General features: G+C 43.5%; 1 protein-coding gene across 1 annotated transcript in view; it reads right to left on the bottom strand.

Annotated features, from left to right (window-relative positions):
* Positions 1-20,271, bottom strand: part of LOC106567515 (PDZ and LIM domain protein 4) — a 77,069-nt gene that overhangs the window by 9,869 nt on the left and 46,929 nt on the right. Inside the window, exons 3-5 of the mRNA XM_014136837.3 lie at positions 17,323-17,410; positions 3,452-3,726; positions 2,508-2,683 (exon numbers count right to left, since the gene is read on the bottom strand). Coding sequence (XP_013992312.1) covers positions 2,508-2,683; positions 3,452-3,726; positions 17,323-17,410 — 539 coding nt within the window. The remainder of the gene's footprint in view (positions 1-2,507; positions 2,684-3,451; positions 3,727-17,322; positions 17,411-20,271) is intronic.

Here is a 20,271-nt window from a genome sequence, read left to right as displayed (position 1 = left end):
GGCGCAGACCTCCCTCCTTCTTAGTACTTGGTGGCAAAACCCTTGTTGGCAATCACAGAGGTCAGACGTTTCTTGTAGTTGGCCACCAGGTTTCCACACATCTCAGGAGGGATTTTGTCCCACTCCTCTTTGCAGATCTTCTCCAAGTCATTAAGGTTTCGAGGTTGACGTTTGGCAACTCGAACCTTCAGCTCCCTCCACAGATTTTCTATGGGATTAAGGTCTGGAGACTGGCTAGGCCACTCCAGGACCTTAATGCGCTTCTTCTTGAGCCACTCCTTTGTTGCCTTGGCTGTGTGTTTTGGGTCATTGTCATGCTGGAATACCCATCCACGACCCATTTTCAATGCCCTGGCTGAGGGAAGGAGGTTCTCACCCAAGATTTGATGGTACATGGCCCCGAAAATCGTCCCTTTGATGCTGTGACGTTGTCCTGTCCCTTTAGCAGAAAAACACCCCCAAAGCATAATGTTTCCACCAACATGTTTGATGGTGGGGATAGGGTTCTTGGGGTCATAGGCAGCATTCCTCCTCCTCCAAACACGGCGAGTTGAGTTGATGCCAAAGAGCTCCATTTTGGTCTCATCTGACCACAACACTTTCACCCAGTTGTCCTCTGAATCATTCAGATGTTCATTGGCAAACTTCAGACGGGCATGTATATGTGCTTTCTTGAGCAGGGGGACCTTGCGGGCGCTGCAGGATTTCAGTCCTTCACAGCATAGTGTGTTACCAACTGTTTTCTTGGTGATTATGGTCCCAGCTGCCTTGACATCATTGACAAGATCCTCCCGTGTAGTTCTGGGCTGATTCCTCACCGTTCTCATGATCATTGCAACTCCACGAGGTGAGATCTTGCATGGAGCCCCAGGCCGAGGGAGATTGACAGTTCTTTTGTGTTTCTTCCATTTGCGAATAATCGCACCAACTGTTGTCACCTTCTCAGCAAGCTGCTTGGCGATGGTCTTGTAGCCCATTCCAACCTTGTGTAGGTCTACAATCTTGTCCCTGACATCCTTGGAGAGCTCTTTGGTCTTGGCCATGGTGGAGAGTTTGGAATCTGATTGATTGATTACTTCTGTGGACAGGTGTCTTTTACAGCTGCGGTTAGGAGCACTCCCTTTAAGAGTGTGCTCCTAATCTCAGCTCGTTACCTGTATAAAAGACACCTGGGAGCCAGAAATCTCTCTGATTGAGAGGGGGTCAAATACTTATTTCTCTCATTAAAATGCAAATCAATTTATAACATTTTTGACATGCGTTTTTCTGGATTTTTTTGTTGTTATTCTGTCTCTCACTGTTCAAATAAACCTACCATTAAAATTATAGACTGATCATTTCTTTGTCAGTGGGCAAACGTACAAAATCAGCAGGGGATCAAATACTTTTTTCCCTCACTGTATACAGTGTAAGTGGTGGATTCTTCAGTGATTGGTATGCTGGGGAGTTCAGTGTAATAATAAGCTGAGAATCTTGTCATGCAAACGTCTCCTCTCCTCTCCTCTTGTTTTCACCCTCCGCACTGTCTGACACCACAGATGGTCAAATCAGAGCCTGTGGGGCTATATCATAACAGCGCCTCATGTTTGCGCTCCATTGAAATCCCAGGGATGCCGACATTTTCAAAACAAGAGCGTATTCCTTTTAAAGGATGAGGATGACAATATCACATGCAGTCAAATGCCCCTCTCCGTCTAAAGGTCAAAGCAAAAAACTCCTTCAGCAGAAGATAATGTAAGCATTCCCACAGACAGAGAGCAACAACCGGAAACAGGCAGACAGAGCTTTAGGGCGAGTCTTGTATAAGCCCCAAGGTGTGTAAGCATCGCACCAGAAGCTTAAACCCAGTGTCAATGACGCCTTTTGCGGTCGTGAAAAAAAGAACAACTGTGCAGGAGGCGAATTGGTGCCGTTTAATCTAATTCTGTTAAAACCATTATTGACTTTTCGCTCTTCCTTAATCCCTTTTCACACCTGCAAGTGATTAGCACCAAATTCAAAGAATAACATGGGACTGGTGTTGACACAAAACCATCTCAATGATCTCCAATAGACAGCATGACTTGTTCCTGGGGATAAGCCTGTCTGTTTGGGTTCTCCTTGAAGAGGTGAGATCTGGCCACGACACTGACGAAAACACAACGCATTACTTCTAAGGAAAACTGTGAAAAAAGTTTGAAAGAAACACCAGGAAGTCATTTCTCTGTTTATTGTCTTTCATAAGGCTGTGTTGCAGTAAACTTTCTTCCCCCCCCTTTATCATTTGACTTTCAGCTCTCTCGGCCTATAAAAGGAAAACTATGCCAACGCTCCCTCTCCTCTTAGGGACAACACGTGCTACAGTGCACATACAGTCATGTGGCTGGAAAAGATCACACGCTCCACTTGCAGAAGAAAACTATTTATCTCAAATATACAAACATACATCTAACATACATAAACAAGCATGTTGTTTAGGTAAACTGTAGGGTGAATGAAGACTCATATAGAGCAACAAATAAGGGTACCTCCATCCTCTGCCTCCAATATGCCTTGTAGGTATTTGAAGGAGCCGGATTGTTTGGGTGCAGAGACTGGCTCCTCTGGGTCCTGCAGCATCTTGTACACGTCTGACTCTGTGGTGACTTCGAAACTATGACCGTTTCCATTACGGCCCATAGGAGAACGCATCGGAGGCTCAGGGCTGAAAGAGACGAAGACAAACAAATATAGTTGTTTTCAGTTTGAATTCAGTGTGACCAACAGCTTCTGTGACTGAAATGTCTCCACTAACTGTTGCACTGTTCATCAATTTAATTTGTGAATGCTGTGACTTATTTTGGGGGTAAAATAAATGCAGTTTAAAGAAGGAAAAAGGGATACCTAGTCAGTTGTACAACTGAATGCATTCAACTGAAATCTAGAGTACAACACATGAAAACATGATACAACACTTATTTCCAATGTGGTCCTCACATTGACATATTCACATTGACATGGTGTATCTACCAGAATATCTTGAAATTACTGTAAAGGTCCTTTTTTCCATTGAAGTAAACTATGCTGCAGGTTCATCCATTCCACCTTGGTATTCCTAGTCCAAACAGGAGATAGACCCCATTTGCTGTTCACAGTCTTTCCACAAAACCCACCAGAGAGAATCCTCAAGCTCCATTAGGCCAATAGTGTATAACATTTAGCACTGCTCTGTGAATATCAGCACGGCTGATCTATATTTTCTGATCCTGTCAAGATACAGTGCACTTGGTTTTCCTCCACTCCGGAGGGACCCTACAAGGTAAACTTCACTGTGAGGCCCTGGGAGGGGGAAACGTGTGCAGTCAGCACAAACAGCAGGGCCCAGAGGACATCTCTGGGCGCTGTAGGTTGTAGCCTAGGAGAACACACACATTTATCACACATCCGAGAGGCCATGCGATAACAAATGGATTTTCCACTCCACATGCCTTACCTGTGAGGGGAACTCAGGCTCAGGCCGCCCATTTGTTTTGGCAAGACCCTGTCTCTGTCTCCGTTGCTGCCGTTGTTGTGTGCGTACAGGCTGGTTGGGCTGTTGTACTGCGCATTGTTGGACTGCTTGGTGGTGCCGTTGTTGAGGTGCGGCAGCTCGGGAGTGTAGGCGGGTTTTCGGCTGTAACCGCTGCTATTGTTCCCCCTGCTGTAGCTGCTGCTGTAACCACTGGTGTAACCACTGGTCATTGGTCCAGTGCTAATGGGTCGGAAATTCTAGAGAAGGAAAGAGCAGAGGAGTCATTAAGAAAAGTATGGTTATTCCCAATGCACTTCTATGTCGTTGTCATAGTCTATTCATGGCAACATTAAGGTGACTGTTTTCACAGAGGCAAAAACATTTTGCATGGACCTGCGTCAACTATCCAACGACGTAACCAAATATTAACTGCAGATACAGACTTCCACGAACTACACTGATAATCGACAGTATATTGCATGTGACATGCGTGTTCATCTATCCAGCCAAGCCACAGATAAGGATCAGTTGCAATATTTTGTTTACGTCATCACTTTTCTAATGGCTGGTTTTAGTGGTATGACTGTCATCCAAAATAAAGTGACTTAAAGGCTGTTGTGGGCTGCACACAATCTAGATCCTCTGTAAATATGTAATCTAAACTGGAGTGACTTGTTTAACGATTGCGCAATAAGAGTACTGAAGACAAAGTTGTCATTCCTCACAGCTAGCCTGTTGATTAACCTGTGTGTTCACATTGGGTGGTGGGTTAGTTTGAGTGGTTGGCCCCAGGAAGCGGAGGTTCACAGGCTCTCTAGGCAGGCAGGCAGGAGATGTGGCCTGGTCTTTGTTCCCTGGCCCAGACCACCCATGCCTGGGCCATCTCTAATCACCACTCTGCTGGGCCCTCGATCCCACACCCCACATCCCTACCCCAAGCTGCGTCGCCAACCCTGGGCTTGGTCCATACCTCCAAGCCACCTCCCCTCTCGGCAACAACAGTAAAAGAGAGGCAGAGCAAACATTTGAGTGTATTGTATTACCAAGTGTTCCTGCAGCGACAGTAAACTTAGCCTTTTTACGATGTGTGGATGGATTCCAGCGCCTCCTTCAAATAGTTACAATAGAAGCCACAGAGCCCCGAGATCACCAAGAGGAAGAGTGAGAGGACTGCTGAAAGGCTTGGCAAACACTTTGGCTATACCATACCCTATTGAGAGTGAGTGCAGATTACATCAGTGATGATTTACTGTATCAAGCACGGCAAAATGAACACAAAGGTTTTGATATTGCCTATTTACAGTAGAGTGGTCGTTTTCACATAAACAGATGGAGCTAGGGAGAGGTAGAGAGAAAAGCCGGCTTCAAATCCTTGGCACAAGGGCCGGCGCCAGAACGAATCAGTTGGACGGCTATTTGATTTCCATATGGGGGCATGTTTTTTTCACTGGACTTCCTATGTGTGCATGTGCTCGCTTGTGCACACATTTTTTAAATACCATAGGCGGAGTTTCAAGTTTGGGAAAGCTTACAACTTAGACTACAATTTCTACCGATCTGCGTGCCAATTATGGTTTTCACATGTGCATTTTCGTTTCAATAATAACTTTTACATTTTTCTAAATCCTTGTCAAGTGGTTAATCATAAAAATCTGAATTAAAATGATAAAAATCTAAAAGTAAAACTTAAACTAATGTGAGAGCACCAGCCTCTGCCATATGGACACATTGATAAACCATGATCCATTGGCGGCTAAAGAAATGGAACTGTATTCTGGGCCCTATATTCAGGGCCCTCTATTCTGGGCCCTCTATTCTGGGCCCTCAGAGTTCTCTCGCCAGTGAGCTCGGGACAGACAGCTGTTTTTGTGCAAGGGAAACATGTTCAGGTATTTTATGACTTTTCGACTGGACATACGTATATGATCATCAGATCATGATATTTTGGTCTTTCACACCGAGGCTTGGTGATTATCAAGGCCAGGAAAGTGTTGTAAAGATTTTTCAGATACTGTGAGGAACTATTATCATACGCACTGGATGTAAAAAAAAAAATGACTTTGTTGACTTACTGTGTGAGGTAAAGAAAAATTACTTGCGAAGCTCAGCTTATTAGTTGTGGAAGTAGTGAGTTAACGCTTAGCTTACAATTTCGGGGCCCCGCAAATCTATCTTCTCACAAAAACACCTGTAGCATCTGAACAGTCTACAAAGTTTTATGGACACTCTATTGAAATATGAGACTCTTATGAACACGATGGCGTTCTCCGTTTTGTTCTAGGATGCCCACAAGCCTCACAAGACTTGTCTAAAGTCGGTACAGCCTCTTCTGCTAACTTCTGCCTGTAGCGTCCAAATGGTTTGGGCTACAAAGTATTATGACCATTCTATTGAATGTTGAGACTCTTACGAACACAATATCATTCTCTGTTTTGCTATAGGACACCCAGAAGCCTCAGGAGCCCCCAAAATTACTATCTGTTGTTCCACGCGTTTCTGTTGGACTGACGATGTATGTTATAGAGCTTACTGTCTCACGTGGGAAAACGTCACACCTCCGCGTTATTGTGCTGCTGGGCTGTTTGTTGCGACTTGGCTACCTGCCAAACTTAGTTTTTTACTGTTTAATCAAGACACTTCATTTAACATATTTACCAACGTCTTAGTTTTTTCCACGCTCATCATTTTTCATTCAACTTTTTCACCCCGGACGCTTTAGTACCTGGATACCAACAACCGAGCAAGGCTACCAAGAGCTCAACTCATACAACGGTCTCTATAGAACTACTATAGAACTAAGTCCTTACTTCCAGCGTGTGAGTGTGACTCCAATTGTTGGCCAGTACATAATTGAACTGTATGTTTTGTATCCCCCAAGACTACATTCACTCCCGACACAGCTCTGAGAGGCTACACCAAATGCTAACACGCAGCCGGCCGGTGTGTAGCAAGGAACAGCCGGCGACCTGTTGTCACGGGGAAAGGTCCGATGGATAACTTCATTTGTGAAAAATGTATTGATCTTGATGCAGCTAAATAAATAATTATTACTCTTCATGAAGAAAAAAAAACATTTGACCAAGCACCTGGAAGGGAATAAGGATTCCATGAGACTATCGGCATCTTGTCCGCTACTGCACTCCTCTACTAGCTTGAACCAGAAAATGGCTGCTCATTGTTTGATTCCAGGTGAGCATAAATGGATGCGTGTCGGAACCAGAAAGAAGAAGAAGAATCATTCTTGGCGCGCCTGCCTTCTTCCCCCGTGTCCGGACTTAAGACTTTCAAATCGCTTTGAGCCCCTGTACCAGCTGTATTCTGCCAGAGACTTGGGTGTTCACTCCATGGCTGTGGATATCCCTTCAGCTACCTCTCCCTATCCTAGTCAATCAATTGCCTGGGCGCAGCCTGGACCACCGTGGCCCCCCTCCGCTGTGCCGTGCTCTCTGGATCAGAGCTCTGTCCCTTTGGCTGTTGTGGCCTGCACGCAGCTGGCATCTCAGCAGCCTTCTTCTCAGGTGAGTTTTGTGGCTCTGGCCTCGTAATCAGCTTCGAGACACGGCAGAGGCCAGATCATTCTCTCTATTGTGATAGGGAGTTCGATAGTGAGGCATATACCTGTACGTTTGTGTTTTCCTGGGACAAAAGTTCATGAAATCAACAGGTTGCTTCCCGAGGCTGTGCGTCAGTCACCGGGGGCTGATACTGTCATGGTTCATGTGGGGTCGAATTACATTATGAGGAGCAGCTCATAATCATATGCCTATGAACCAGAGTTATACTGTTAGCACGGAGGTGGTGTGCCATAGCAGGAAGTCCACTGTGTGCAGCTCACCCTGCACTAACATAAATAACCTGTGCATGTCTACCTCTGCTAAGCCTCCAAGTAAAGCAAGAAAAGCGAGTAAAAATCCCAGAAAAGTGTTACAAATTGCCCACGTTAACATATGTAGCTTATGAAACAAGTTCATGAAATCAATCATTTGCTAGTAACAAATGACATTCATATTCTGACAATCTCTGAAACTCACTTAGATAATACCTTTGATGATACAGTAGTAGCAATACATGGTTATGAGATCTACAGAAAATACAGAAATGCTAAAGGTGGAGGTGTGGCTGTTTATATTCAGAACCATATTCCTGTAAAGCTTAGAGAGGATCTAATGTTAAATACCGTTGAAGTAATATGGCTACAGGTTCATCTGCCTCACCTAAAGCCCATTCTGGTAGGATGCTGCTATAGACCACCAAGTGCTAACAGTCAGTATCTGGATAATATGTGTGAAATGCTTGTATGTGATATCAATAGAGAGGTATATTTTCTGGGTGATTTAAATATTGACTGGCTTTCATCAGGCTGCTCACTCAAGAGAAAGCTTCAAACTTTAACTAGTGCCTACAACCTGGTTCAGGTTTTCAATCAACCTACCAGGGTAGTTACAAACAACACAGCAATGAAATCATCAACATGTATTGCTCACATCTTTACTAATTCTGCAGAAATTTAATTGAAAACAGTATCCAAATCCATCAGATATATTGATCACAATATAGTAGCATAGGAAAACCAAAGATCCAAAAGCTGGGCCTAATATACTGTATAAGAGGTCATACAATAAGTTTTGTAGCAATTCCTATGTTGATGTAAATATACATATTTTTTTAACCTTTATTTAACTAGACAAGTCAGTTAAGATCAAATTCTTATTTACAATGACGGCCTATATGTGTTAACTGCCTGTTAACTGCCTTGTTCTGGGGCAGAACGACATATTTTTACCTGGTCAGCTCAGGGATTTGATCCAGCAACCTCTTGGTTACTGGCCCAGTGCTCTAACCACCAGGCTACCTGCCATGGTGTGTAATGAGGAGCAACCAGACTCTGCACTTGACACATTTATGAAATTGCTTATCCCAGTTGCTAATAAGCATGCACCCATTAAGAAAATGATTGTATAAACTGTTAAATCCCCATGGATTGATGAGGAATTGAAAAACTGTATGGTTGAGAGGAATGAGGCAAAATAAATGGTAAATAGGTCTGACTGTGCAACCGATTGGCAAACGTACTGCAAATTGAGAAATCATGTGACTAAACTGAATAAAAAGAAGAAGAAACTACACTATGAAACAAAGAATGATAGTAAAAAGCTTTGTAGCAGCTTCAATTACATTTTAGGAAAAAAGGCAAACTCAGCTCCATCATTCATTGAATCAGATGGCTCATTCATCACAAAACCCACTGATATTACCAACTACTTTAATGATTTTTTTCAAACTTAGGCATGACATGCCAGCAACAAATGCTGACACTACACATCCAAGTATATCTGACCAAATTATGAAAGACAAGCATCGTAATTTTGAATTCCGTAAATTAAGTGTGGAAGCGGTGAAAAAAGTATTGTTTTTTATAAACAATGACAAGCCACTGGGGTCTGACAACTTGGATGGAAAGTTACTGATAGAGGATGATATTGCCACTCCTATTTGCCATATCACCAATTTAAGCCTACTAGAAAGTGTGTGCCCTCAAGCCAGGAGGGAAGCAAAAGTTATTACTATCCCTACCTAAGGATAGTAAAGCCCCCTTTACTCGCTCAAATAACTGACCAATCAACCTGTTACCAACCCGTTGTACATTTTTGTAAAAAGTTTGACCAGATACAATGCTATTTTACAGTAAACAAATTGACAACAGACTTTCAGCACGCTTATAGGGAAGGACATTCAACAAGCACTTACACAAATGACTGATAATTGGCTGAGAGAAATTAATGATACAAAGATTGTGGGGGCTGTTTTGTTAAACTTCAGCGAGGTTTTAGACATTATCGATAGTCTGTTCTTGGAAAAACATACGTGTTATGGCTTTACACCCACTACTATATTGTGGATAAAGAGTTGCCTGTATAACAGAACACAGAGGTTGTTCTTTAATGTTAATGGAAGCCTCTTCAACAAAATCCAGGTAGAATCAGGAATTCCCCAGGGCAGCTGTCTAGGCCCCTTACTTTTTTCAATATTTACTAACGACATGCCACTGACTTTGAGTAAAGCCAATGTGTCTATGTATGCGGATGACTCAACACCATACACGTCAGCTACCATAGCAACTGAAATGACTGCAACACTTAAGAGCTGAAGTTAGTTTCAGAATGGGTGGCAAGGAATAAGTTAGTCCTAAATATTTAAAAAACTAAAAGCATTGTATTTGGGACAAATCATTCTCTAAACCCTAAACCTCAACTAAATCTCGCAATGAATAATGTGGTAATTGAGCAAGTTGAGGAGACTAATCTGCTTGCAGTGGTCCAAACATATTGATACAAAAGTAGCTAAGATGGGGAGAAGTCTGTCCATAATAAAGCACTGCTCTGCATTCTTAACAGCACTATCAACAAGGCAGGTCCTACAGGCCCTAGTTTTGTCGCACCTGGACTACTGTTCAGCCATTTGGTCAGGTACCACAAAGAGGGACTAGGAAATTGCAATTGGCACAGAGCAGGGCAACATGGATGGCCCTTGGATGTACACAGAGAGCTAACATTAATAATATTCATGTCAATCTCTCCTGGCTCAAAGTGGAGGAGAGATTGACTTCATCACTACTTGTATTTGTGAGAGGTATTGACATGTTGAAAGTACCGAGCTGTCTGTTTTATCTACTGGTGCACAGCTCGGATACCCATGCATACCCCACAAGACATGACTATGTGGCCTCCCAAGTGGTGCAGAGGTCTAAGGCACTGCATCGCAGTGCTAGAGGCGTCACTACAGACCCGGGTTCAATCCAGGGCTGTGTCGCAGCTGGCTGTGACCGGGAGACCCACGAGGCAATGCACAATTGGCCCAGCGTCGTCTGGGTTAGGAGAAGGTTTTGCTAGCCTTGATGTGCTTGTCCCATCACGCTCTAGCAACTCCTTGTGGCAGGCCGAGAGCATGCACACTGACTTCGATTGCCAGTTGTGCGTTTCCTCTGACACATTGGTGCGGCTGGCTTTCGGGTTAAGCAAGCATTGTTTCAAGAAGCAGTGCAGCTTGGTACGGTCGTGTTTTGGAGGACGCACGGCTCTCGACCTTAACCTTTCCCGAGTCCGTACGGGAGTTTCAGCAATGGGACAAGACTAACTACCAACTGGAGAGAAAAAGGGGTATAAACATAGGCACAGACACACGCGTACACATGGATTTTGTGTTGTGGATATGTGGTAGTAGAGTAGGGGCCTGAGGGCACATATTTAACATGTTGTGAAATCTGCTGGGAATTTATTGTAATGTTTAAAAAAAATGTATAAATGCCTTAATTTTGCTGGACTCCATGAAGAGTAGCTGCTGCCTTGGCAGCTAATGGGGATCTATAATAAATAAATAAATACAAATTCTATTGGCTAATAGCAGTAAAGCCAAATTCAAAGTTTCATCCAATATTATTTGATAGTTTAAGCGGTCTTAAAATTCCAAATCAAATAGCTAAATTATCCTTGTTATGACCATCTTAAAACAATTCCAAATGTTAATTTAGAACCCCCCCCCTCCTCCCCATCCCCTCTCCCCTGACTTAGACAGGGCTTAGACTCTAGAGGGTTAAGACAATCAGAACTCAGACATCCCCAAATGGGCACCTTCCTACTTCTATGTGTGCTCCTACTTCTATGTGTGCTCAGGCGCACACGCTCCTTCAATATTATCAGGACAGAGAAACCAGAGACATGCTCATTGCTCACATGGAGCACTCCAAACAAAAGACAATGAAAAAATTGACAAAACTCGTAAATGATGGTTATGAAATAAACCAAAACGTGTTTCTCACAAGTGTAGCAGGTTGTGAACTCTGCAAACAACGTTTCCATTCTAAGAATGAGAACTGTAAATGACTGTAGCCCAATTAACAGAAATATATGCAACCAAATTACGGAGATTAACGGTACACTTCATAGGCCTACTGGTGACATATGTAATGGGGAATTGATCAAAATAAACAGTCAAAGGGCAAACAATTCACACAACAAAACAATGAATGGGCAAGAATAGGTGGGAGACAACTGAGCGCATTCTGGAGAGCTGAGTGCATGAAATCTGGAGAGCTGCGGCATATCTTCGCCAAAATTATACTCAAGACACATTATCTTCACATATATTTTAGATGCTTTTCACTGACAGTCGCAAATAATCAGCTAGGTCTATTGCCACGCGGGCTTCATAGGCCAATGCGTTTGTGAAACTATCCACAGCAAAAAATGTTTTAAAGAAGCTAATGATTCTCTGTGGCTACGTCATGCTGTCTGGCCAAGTATTTTTGATGATTTTATTTAAACAATTAATTCTAATTATATAATTTTGTCAAAACAGGAATTCACTTTAGGGGAAGCCATGATCTGAACAGTGCTCTGTGCACATGTCAACTTTCCTTTCCAATTCGCAAGTGGCTGCCCTGAAACCAGAGATCTATATATAATGACGAGTTTCTCATGTCTCTCCCCTAACAATGGGAGTCGTTGTCCCAAAGGCGGGAAGGCAGGCGGGCAAGCTTAGGTCTGCATATAAAGCCCATAGAAATGCATTGGGCTTATTCTGGATAGATTTTGGTGAATGAGCCCTCCTGCTTCTGGATAGATTTTGGTGAGAGTGAGCCCTCCCGCTTCCTCTCTTCCTCTCTGCTGAAATGATCTCACTGAAGAAAGCATCCGAGCGAGCAAAACATCGCCCCTCTGTTTTACTACTGTATATGTAGCCCATGTATCTGATGCGGTCTGGCTAAAGAGTACGACATGCCATACTATTTTTGTCCAATCATCATCACATACATGGTCTACACATACTGAGATGGAGGGGCGCTGTTCAATTCGCTCGGATGCTTGATCTGAGATTGATGCGTCTTTCTGTCCATATTTCTGATCCATATTTCAAATATTTACTTGGAAGGATGGGCCCCCTAAAGTTCCCCCATAAAGCCAGCCCTGCTTGGCACACATTTGTTGCGTGTTTCTGTCTCAGTTGAACGCTGAGACTACTTTAGATGGCACACTTTTCCATAATATGCAATGTTGGCCTCGTGTCTGCAGCAAATAGATACAGTATTTGCGCTCAGTGAATAGCAGATTTATAAGGCAGTACATCTGGTGAATAGCTTTTAAAAGTGGCAGTTTGGTAACATTCAGGACCTGTAAGTGCTTTCAAGTTGCTCTTAGGTATGTATGGAGGCTACCATTATTTTCATTAAATAAATCACAGAAAGCAGACTGTCCCATTAAACTGATTTATCGTACCTATGCCGGTCTGAAGTGGTGATTTTAAAACAGCACACATAAAATATATTTAATGGGAACTGTAGCGACTGGTGACACTCCTTCCACATAGAGTTCCTTCCACATAGAGTGTGTGCTTTGTTAAATCATATCTCATCACCAGATAAATCACTTAGTAACCTTATCTTGTTTTTCAAACTAACGCAATCAAACCTACAGTTCCAAAATGGGAAAGACTGCTGAAGAAGAAAAAATATTTTTGTCAGAAGATAATCTTTGAAATACTCTCACATTCTTTGAGCCTTGACTACGACTAAAAAATAAAGACTTGGAGAAAGCAGTATTTATGAGAAGCAGTTCTGTCTGCTCGTAAATTTAGACCGTCATTAGATTTCACTGACCTTTACAATGGTGGCCAAGCATGGCCCTTGGTTCTGGGTGACTGGCTGCTGAGCCTGTGTGCCTAGACAGGGGGGGAGGAGCTCTGTTGGAGTTATGCCTTTAGACTGGGGCCCGTTTAGACAGAACCACAGGACTCCTGGGGAAATCAGCCTGACTTAAAGCTCCTCGTATTAATAAGCGCTGAGAAAGGAAGGGGAGGGCGAAGGAGATTTACTGCTGCTACCTCAGTCGACAGACTGCAGAATTTGGTCAGGGAGAGGTAGAGGAGACCAGGAGGAGGAGAAGGAGGAGGGGGAGAGGTGGAGGAGAGCAGGAGCAGGAGGAGCAGGAGGAAGAGGAGGAGGAAGAGGAGCCTAATTGAAACCATATGTTTGCTTCTGACTGGGCCCTCAGCTCCCCTCTCTCTCTCTCTCCGATTCAAGTCCCCCTCCCCCTCTCACAGTAATCCCCAGACCTGGGCAATTAAACTTTTCACATGGCGCTCTGCACCGCTAACCAAACAAACCAGCTCGTTATTGTCCCTGTTCCTATCCCAGAGTGCAGGGCTAAGAGAAGCTCGGGGACGGTGGGTCCAGGGCTGGCTGGAGGCAAGCAGACAGACAAGGGGCTAGCTAGCTCTCTGCTCTCCATGGCCCCATCCGCTCCACAGCGTGCTGACAGAGGGAGAGAGAGACCTCTCTGGGCCAACCCAAATACAGATTGTCATTTCTGGGGATTACCGTCTGATTAGTACTACTTCACCCAGGACTAGAAACAAACAACAAAATAAGTTGGGTCACAAGTTTATGATCTGAAGTCCTGGATGAATGTGGTGCAGTGAATGTGAACTCTCAATGGCACTGTGTTGATTGGATATATTTGTTTTTACAGAGAACAAGGTTTTAATTGAACTGCTAAACATATTTGACAGAGGTAGAGTATGACCTCTATGGAACAGCGCATAAAATCACTATAGAAAATAACCTATAAGCACATCACAATTAGACTCTATTGGCAGGGTTCTGTAATGTTATTTATAAGGCAGACGATCTTATGTGACAGGTATACTGGAAGACCAGCGGACTTGTTCCATTCATAAAATAGATTCTGTATCAAACGGATTCTATGAAGTGAAACTAATTCCAAGCAATGAAAGAATTACAGTCTTAAGTCATGTATGGACCCTCGCTGTCAGCTCTCATAAATTCCAGTAAGGATAATCCTCTCCCTCTTGCCAGCTTGGCAGTACGGCTTGAGAATGGAACCTTAGTGAGTTCCAGCGTTTCCGCATTCTAAAGCACCATACTTTCCAAGGCCACTGCTAAAGACACAACGGTGATTTTATTTAGCTTGAAGGAAATATGCAGAATAGCATACAGTGGCTAGCTGTGGCCACCTGTAGACCTACTTCAACATACTGTAGACCACAGGCCTATTCTCCCTTATTTATTCTAATAATAATTTCAAAATGAGTCATTATCTTCTCCGGTAATCTTACAATATTCTTGTCTGTTGATGAGTAAAATAAGTTTATGGAAACAACCAATATCTTCCTCCTGTTTTTCACCTCTTTCCAGTATGAGGATGCCACAAATAGCTTTAGTTTCGTAACTGTTCAGGTTTAGATCCAAAAATGTATCATTCAACTGTATGAGAATCTCCCATCTTCCCCTTGTTCAAGGAAACATCTCACCACTTCCTTGTGTCACGTCCTGCTAGCTAGAACTCCCATATGCTGGTAGGGAGTTTACATGTGGTGTCTAATGTGTCTGGAGCACCATCAGCATTGTCAGATGCCGGTAATCTCTTTCAAGGTAAATTACATTATACAAGCCTGGAGGAGGAAACAACCATGGTTATTTATTTCAAAATCGAATCAGAATCAAATCAATGTTTATTGGTTGCGTACACAGTTTAGCAAATGTTATAGCAGGTGCAGTGAAATGCTTATGTTACTAGCTCCTAAACGCGGTAAAATGTGAAACAAGTACACAAATAATCAAAATAAATTAATCAAGTGTCGTAACGATCCCAATTAAAACCCCAAATAGCACTGTAACAGTAATCCAAATGTAATCTACGTATATACACCAGATTAATTTACACAAGAATGATATGTACAGAAGTAGATATATTAGAGCCATTTAGAGAATACAGTACATAAATACACAGTGTGAAACGGGAAGTGTCCAGTGGTTTAATGTCTCTACAATACGGGACAGCAGCGTTGGCTGTGTGTGACTGCGTGAGTGCTGTGTGTGACTGTGTGAGTGATGTGTGTGAGTGTATGTGCATGTGTTTGTGAGTATGAGGTGTGTGTGTGTGCTAGTTTGTGTGTATGTGTTTTGTGTGAATGAGTGTGCATCACCTAGTGATGGCTGTTCAACAGTTTGATGGCCTGGAGATAGAAGCTGTTTTTTAGTCTCTCTGTCTTAGCTCTGATGCACCTGTATTGTCTCCGTCTGCCAGGCGGTAGCTGAGTGAACAGTCCGTGGCTAGGGAGACTGAGGTCCTTAATGATCTTCTTGCCCTTCCTTTGACACGAGTGCTGGAGGGCAGGCAGCGGGCCTCCGGAGCTGCGTTGGCCCCACCATTCTCTGGATAGCCATGCAGTTGAGGGTGGTGCAGTTGCCGTACCAGGTGGTGATGCAGCCCAACAGTATGCTCTCAATTGTGCATCTGTAGAAATTTGTGAGGCTCTTTAGGGGCCATACTGAATTTTTTCCTCCGCCTGAGGTTGTATAGGCGCTGTTGCGCCTTCTTCACCACGGTTTTGGTGTGATGAGACCATTTCAGGTCCTCATTTGGCCTAACTCAAGGGACCAACCAACCAACCAACTGTTTCCCTTTCATGTTAACAAGCCTCCACCTAAAGCAAATGAAGCAAATGCAGCTAATGGTACTTACTCACTTTGCCGTTTTTAGCTCTCAACTTTAAGTCTATTAAAAAGGAGCCCGTCTTTTAGTAGAGAGTAGAGTGGATACAAGGTTTCCAAACCTCCCTCTGTAATTTATCCAGGAGGTAGAGCAGTATTCTCCGATTATACACACACAGGAGGTACTGCTAGCATGCCTGTCTCCGTTTATATACAGAGTTTGAGTTGATAGTTCCCCTTCGCTCAGACTTCAGCTTGTGTCGAGATGGTGAAATACAACGTTCCCAATCCCCAGGACCCCTCCCAGGGAATCTGCCTGTCTCATTGGATTGCCTGAAGGCTGTATTACGGTGGTCTTTCACCTCCTTTATCACTAGGAAGATTTATATGTTATGACTACCATGCTTGCAAGAGCAGTATATCAACCATGTACTCCAAGACCATTAGGAATATTTAGAATAAGGATCAGTGGCTTTGACTTAATAGATGTCACACGTGTTAAAGCAATAAAATGTCTATGCGGCTTTCTGAAGACAAAAAAAGACTATGTAAACTCAGGCGCAGCTACATGGAAAATACATTCACCATATTCACCTCAGGGATAGAATTCACTTGTTCTGTATTGAACCTTCCACCATTCGTATAGCTCTTTCATTCAAATGTCCACCAGCCTGTCTACTGAAGCGGAACTCAATACATCTGTCTGCTGTGTATAGTGTCAACATTCAATTGATGAAGTGATGAAATAATTTCAGGCCTTTGTGTGACCATTCAGCCCAGTTTACAGGGATCGCTACACTGAAGAGACTGGGACATGGGAAAGTGCCCCAACATGACAACCAACGGCAACAATAAAAGATGAATGGTCACTTCTCAGAAGTCCCAGCCACAATACGCTCATTGTCTGCTTGTTTTGGTTACGCTTTGCCTCACTCTCAGTTCAGTATCGGAAAACGCTGCAAAGTTCACCGGCAACGCCTCGGCTTGCATCTGGATAATTTATTTCGGGATCGAAATGCTCTGGATCGACGCGTACGACAGCGTGTTCCAGTTTCCGCCAATATGCAGCGCCATTGAAGAGGAGTGGGACAACATTCCACAATCAACAGCCTGATCAACTCTATGCGAAGGAGATGTGTCGCGCTACATGAGGCAAATAGTGGTAACACCAGATACTGACTTGTGATCCATCCATCTACCTTTTTTTAAGGTATCTGTGACCAACAGATCAATATCTGTATTCCCAGTCATGTGAAATCCACAGATTAGGGCCTAATGAATTTGGTTCAGTGTATATAATCGTATCTATGGCTCTTATTTGCATGTAAACAAGTGCAGCTCATACCTGTGGTGACTCAGACTCCAATGTGGCCATGTATGGACTTGTCTTGCCATCTTCAATAACATTTGGAGACCAGACGTTGTTTCCTGACCTGAAAGACAATACCCAGGAAAGAGAGGCTAGGGTTAGATAAACAAGGACTCTGTATCTATAAAATACTAAGGGGCTTTTAAAGTCGTCATATCTGCTCCTATCAATTTGTGTTCACAGGTTATTTGCTCACAGCAGTCACTAAGAATATGCTATTAAATTCTGTTATTACTGGATATGATTATGCTAGAGTGGAATGAAAATGGACTAAACTCATGACACAGACACCATAATACAGTTAAGTAAGGGAAAAAAAGATGATGACTTGAACTTTCGTATTAAATATCACTAACCACTGCTAAATATTACCGGGATATGGTCCGGGGATGAAATATTTCACTGTGTTCCAAAATAAGCTTCACTTCTTCATTTTACACAGTATCAAGTGTCAGGTTTCTTCTCAGCATGTGTTTTTGTTTAGCAGGCGTAACACTGGCAGCTGAGTATGACCACATTCCAATACATTTTAGTGATAAAGTCATCTCTACTGCACATCAACAGGAAAACTATCGCATGAACTCACAACCCTTGGCAAAACTTTCTCATGATTCCTTTTTTATTCATTTCAGTACCACTCAATATAACAGTCTGTGAATACAAACTGTAGGACTGAACCAAGCCTAGACAGTCAAAAATATTATCTGTGCACACCAATCTTTGCCTTGCAAAACATCCTGTGGCGTACTGCATTAGCATCAAATAGCCTCCACGATATGCAACTTTTCAGGGAAGTTAGGAACCAATATACACAGGCAGTTAGGAAGGCAAAGGCTAGTTTTATCTAAACAGAAATTTGCATCCTATAGCACTAACTCCAAAACGTTCTGGGACACTAAAGTCCATGGAGAATAAGAGCACCTCCTCCCAGCTGCCCACTGCTCTGAGGCTAGGAAACACTGTCACCACCGATAAATCCACGATAATTGAGAATTTCGATAAGCATTTTTCTACGGCTGGCCATGATTTCCACCTGGCTACCCCTACCCCGGTCAACCACCCTGCACCCCTCACTGCAACTTGCCCAAGCCTCCCCCATTTCTCCTTAACCCAAATCCAGATAGCGGATGTTCTGAAAGTGCTGCAAAATCTGGACCCCTACAAATCAGCCGGGCTAGACAATCTGGACCCTCTCTTTCTAAAATTATCCACAGAAATTGTTGCAACCCCAATTATTAGCATGTTCAACCTCTCGTTCATATTGTCTGAGATCCCCAAAGATTGGAAAGCTGCCGTGGTCATCTCCCTCTTCAAAGGGGGAGACACTCTTGACCCAAACTGCAACAGACCTATCTATCCTACCCTGCCTTTCTAAGGTCTTCGAAAGCCAAGTTAACAAACAGATCACCGACCATTTCGAATCCCACCGTACCTTCTCTGCTATGCAATCTGGTTTCCGAGCTGGTCATGGGTGGACCTCAGCCACGCTCAAGGTCCTAAACGATATGATAACCGCCATCGATAAGAGATAATACTGTGCAGCTGTATTCATTGACCTGGCCAAGGCTTTTGACTCTGTCAATCACCACATTCTTATTGGCAGACTCAACATCCTTGGTTTCTCAAATGACTGCCTCGCCTGGTTCACCAACTACTTCTCTGACAGAGTTCAGTGTGTCAAATCGGAGGGCCTGTTGTCCGGACCTCTGGCAGTCTATGGGGGTGCCAAAGGGTTCAATCCTCGGGCCGACTCTTTTCTCTGTATACATCAATGATGTCGCTCTTGCTGCTGGTGATTCTCTGATCCACCTCTATGCAGACGACACCATTCTGTATGCTTCTGGCCCTTCTTTGGACACTGTGTTAACTAACCTCCAGATGAGCTTCAATGCCATACAACTCTCCTTCCGTGGCCTCTAACTGCTTTTAAATGCAAGTAAAGCTAAATGCATGCTCTTCAACCATTCGTTGCCCGCACCTGCCCGCCCACCTAGCATCACTACTTTGGATGGTTCTGACTTAGAATTTGTGGACAACTACAAATACCTAGGTGTCTGGTTAGACTGTAAACTCTCCCTCCAAACTCATATTAAGCATCTCCAATCCAAACTTAAATCTAGAATCGGCTTCCTATTTCGCAACAATGCATCCTTCACTCATGCTGCCAAACATACCCTCGTAAAACTGACTATCCTGCCGATCCTTGACTTTGGTGATGTCATTTACAAAATTGCCTCCAACACTCTACTCAGCAAATTGGATGCAGTCCATCACAGTGCCATCCGTTTTGTCGCCAAAGCCCCATATACTACCCACCACTGCTACCTGTATGCTCTCGTTGGCTGGCCCTCGCTTCATATCCGTCGCCAAACCCACTGGCTCCAGGTCATCTATAAGTCGTTGCTAGGTAAAGCCCTGCCTTATCACCTTAGCAGCACACACCCGCAGCACGCGCTCCAGCAGGTATAATTCACTGGTCACCCCCAAAGCCAATTCCTCCTTCAGCCGCATTTCCTTCCAGTTCTCTGCTGCCAATGACTGGAATGAACTGCAAAAATCACTGAAGCTGGAGACTCATATCTCCCTCACTAGCTTTAAGCACCAGCTGTCAGAGCAGCTCACAGATCACTGCACCTGTACATAGCCAATCTGTAAATAGCCCATCGAACTACATAATCACCATATTATTTATTTTTCTCCTTTGCACCACAGTACCGCTACTTGCACACTCATCTTCTGCACATCTATCACCCCAGTGTTTAATTTGCCATACTGTAATAATTTTGCCACTTTGGCCTATTTATTGCCTCACCCCCCTTATCCTACCTCATTTGCACACACTGTATATAGACTTTCTCTATTGTATTATTGACTGTATGTTTGTTTATTCCATGTGTAACTCTGTTGTTTGTGTCACACTGCTTT

The sequence above is a fragment of the Salmo salar genome, chromosome 13 (genome assembly GCF_965601325.2).
Source record: "Salmo salar chromosome 13, fSalSal1, whole genome shotgun sequence".
In the NCBI taxonomy this organism is placed as follows: domain Eukaryota; kingdom Metazoa; phylum Chordata; class Actinopteri; order Salmoniformes; family Salmonidae; genus Salmo; species Salmo salar.
The sequence above is the reverse complement of the archived record's forward strand: the minus strand, read 5'-3'. Positions and strand labels throughout refer to the sequence as shown.